The sequence below is a fragment of the Trypanosoma equiperdum genome (assembly GCF_001457755.1).
Source record: "Trypanosoma equiperdum strain OVI genome assembly, contig: ctg_1225, whole genome shotgun sequence".
In the NCBI taxonomy this organism is placed as follows: domain Eukaryota; phylum Euglenozoa; class Kinetoplastea; order Trypanosomatida; family Trypanosomatidae; genus Trypanosoma; species Trypanosoma equiperdum.
In genome coordinates this window covers 6,248-8,374 of record NW_027123200.1, presented here as the reverse complement: position 1 = coordinate 8,374, position 2,127 = coordinate 6,248, and the positions used below count along the sequence as shown (strand labels likewise).

At 38.6% G+C, this 2,127-nt stretch overlaps 1 protein-coding gene across 1 annotated transcript; it reads right to left on the bottom strand.

The window, feature by feature from the left end:
* Positions 1 to 839: 839 nt before the first annotated feature.
* TEOVI_000533700 (uncharacterized protein) lies at positions 840 to 1,847 on the bottom strand (the record flags this gene model as incomplete). The annotated part of the gene is made up of 1 exon (XM_067220767.1): positions 840 to 1,847. One exon carries the CDS (start codon positions 1,845 to 1,847, stop codon positions 840 to 842), a length of 1,008 nt encoding a protein of 335 aa, XP_067076868.1.
* Between the last annotated feature and the right edge of the window lie 280 nt (positions 1,848 to 2,127).

The following is a 2,127-nucleotide window of genomic DNA, read 5'->3' as shown; positions in this document are numbered from 1 at the left end:
TTTTTTTTTTTTATTTAAAAAAAAAAAGAAGAAAAAAAGACAAAAACAAGACAAAAACAAATACAAGCAGAAAGAAGGAAGGAAGGAAAATAAATAGTGACAAAAAACAGCTCGCAAAAAAAGTGGATATTTAAAAATAATAAGCTATTGAACAGGTATGAAACGCGAATAAGAATAAATGATAAGATAGAAGGCAGTTGCAAAGACACTACATGGACACTGGGAAGGCATCCGCTATAACAGAACATCAGGGCATAGAGAAGGGAATAAAACCAACAGATAAAAATAAGCAAGTGAGTTAAATTCAAGGAAAATAAAAATAAAAAGAAACCCAAAATATAAAGTGTATTTAAAAAAAAGAAAAGAAAAGAAAGAAAAAAAACAGGCAACGATAGCGCGGTATGGTAAAAGAAGAAATTTTTAAAAAAACTAAATGACGAACAATAACAAACAATAATGAATGGAAATGGTAATGGTAATGGTAATGGTAATAGTGTAAACAAGGACTAGAACCCATACTCCACCAAACCCCTCAGTAAAAGAAACAACTTTTACCGCACTCTTTCATAATTTGCACGCTCACATCCGCACTTTACTGCACAAGTGCAGCTAGTTAAGGTACACAATGTAAAATACAATAAAAATGGCAAACGGGAAAGTTAACATAACCTCCTGCAGAACACAAATACAAGTAACTGGAGCAAAAACTTTGGGGCTAATGGTGACGTCAATAATAATGACGATAATAGTAACGATACTAACAATAACATGTTTGGCGCCACTGGTGCTACTGTTAGCATCAAAGAGACGCATGAGTAGTGACATGCAACAAACTGTTATTAGTTAACAACCCTAATAATGTCATTGGGATAAACATATGAAAAAGCAGCCGCCACATCCAGGCATGACAGCGCATTTACGAGAAATAGTGGCAGCCCTAATTCATCAAATACCCACAAACCTAACGAGCCCTCATGCACATCATGTCCCGCCTCTCTGAACTCTTCAGGTGTTCCCCATATCGTACACCAACAACCAGACAAGATGCAGTAACGCCGAATGCAGTCCTCAATATCCTTTGGAAAAGTGGCACTTCGTGTGAGGACACTGACGGGGGTAAATTCCCGAAAGAATATGAAAGCAGAGAAGTGGTTGATGTCATTAGTGCTTGTAATTCCGTTTCGTTTAACTTTGGGTTTGTACTTGGCAGACGTTGTGACGAATTCAGACAAGTTCATGACACGACATCGCTCACCTCGATCATTATGAACCAGCACCGACGGTATGGCGCCCCCAGAACCAGCACCAGCAGAAAAGGCAGCAGAGAAGTCGCAATGAAGATAAAGAGAAAGTGTGTTCATTCCCTTCATAAAATACCGCAACTCACCCGTGCTGAGCCAAAATGGAGATGTGTAATGACGTTCTTCCGCCAGTCCGACTGCCTCTTTCATTACCGTCACATCATCCGTTAAAGCCACGCCACGCATTGAGAGGGCGGAAGCAGTGAAGTCCACAGTTACAAGCGAGTCACCGCTGCTCATCCGCACCTTCCGCTCAAAAGGTCCATGAATTAATGCGGCTCGTGCGTAATCAACATTCAGAAATCCAGTCAGTAATTCTTCCGGAACCATTAAAGTCGGAAGAGACTTTGAGCACACGTTGAGGCGTAGTTGTTGCACTTGTGGCCAACTGAGTACATATTCCACATGCTTTTCTTGATGTTGTTGATGTTGTCTGAACGGCTCATCATGTGATGAAACATATGAATCCATTGATGCCTGTAATAAATCATGGGCCCAATTCGCCAGAGGCTTACAAAAAATGGTGCAACGACGCTTTTGATTCATTTTATGTTGGTTATCTGCCGCACTCTTTTTTTTTTCAAAAAAAAAAAAGGTAACAACTATAATATTAAGGAGTATTATTAATATTACTACTACTGTGAAATATTTAATGTATTCTGGTAAAACGTCGTCACTCACTTCATGAAAAGAACAAAACAAAAAAAACGGAAAAGGAACAAAATGTGAGCAAATGAACGAATGAATGAGACAAGCGTAAAATAAACACGTTGCACAAACAGAGAGAACATGGAATCCAAAAATGTTTTTTTTCTGCTTTTATTTT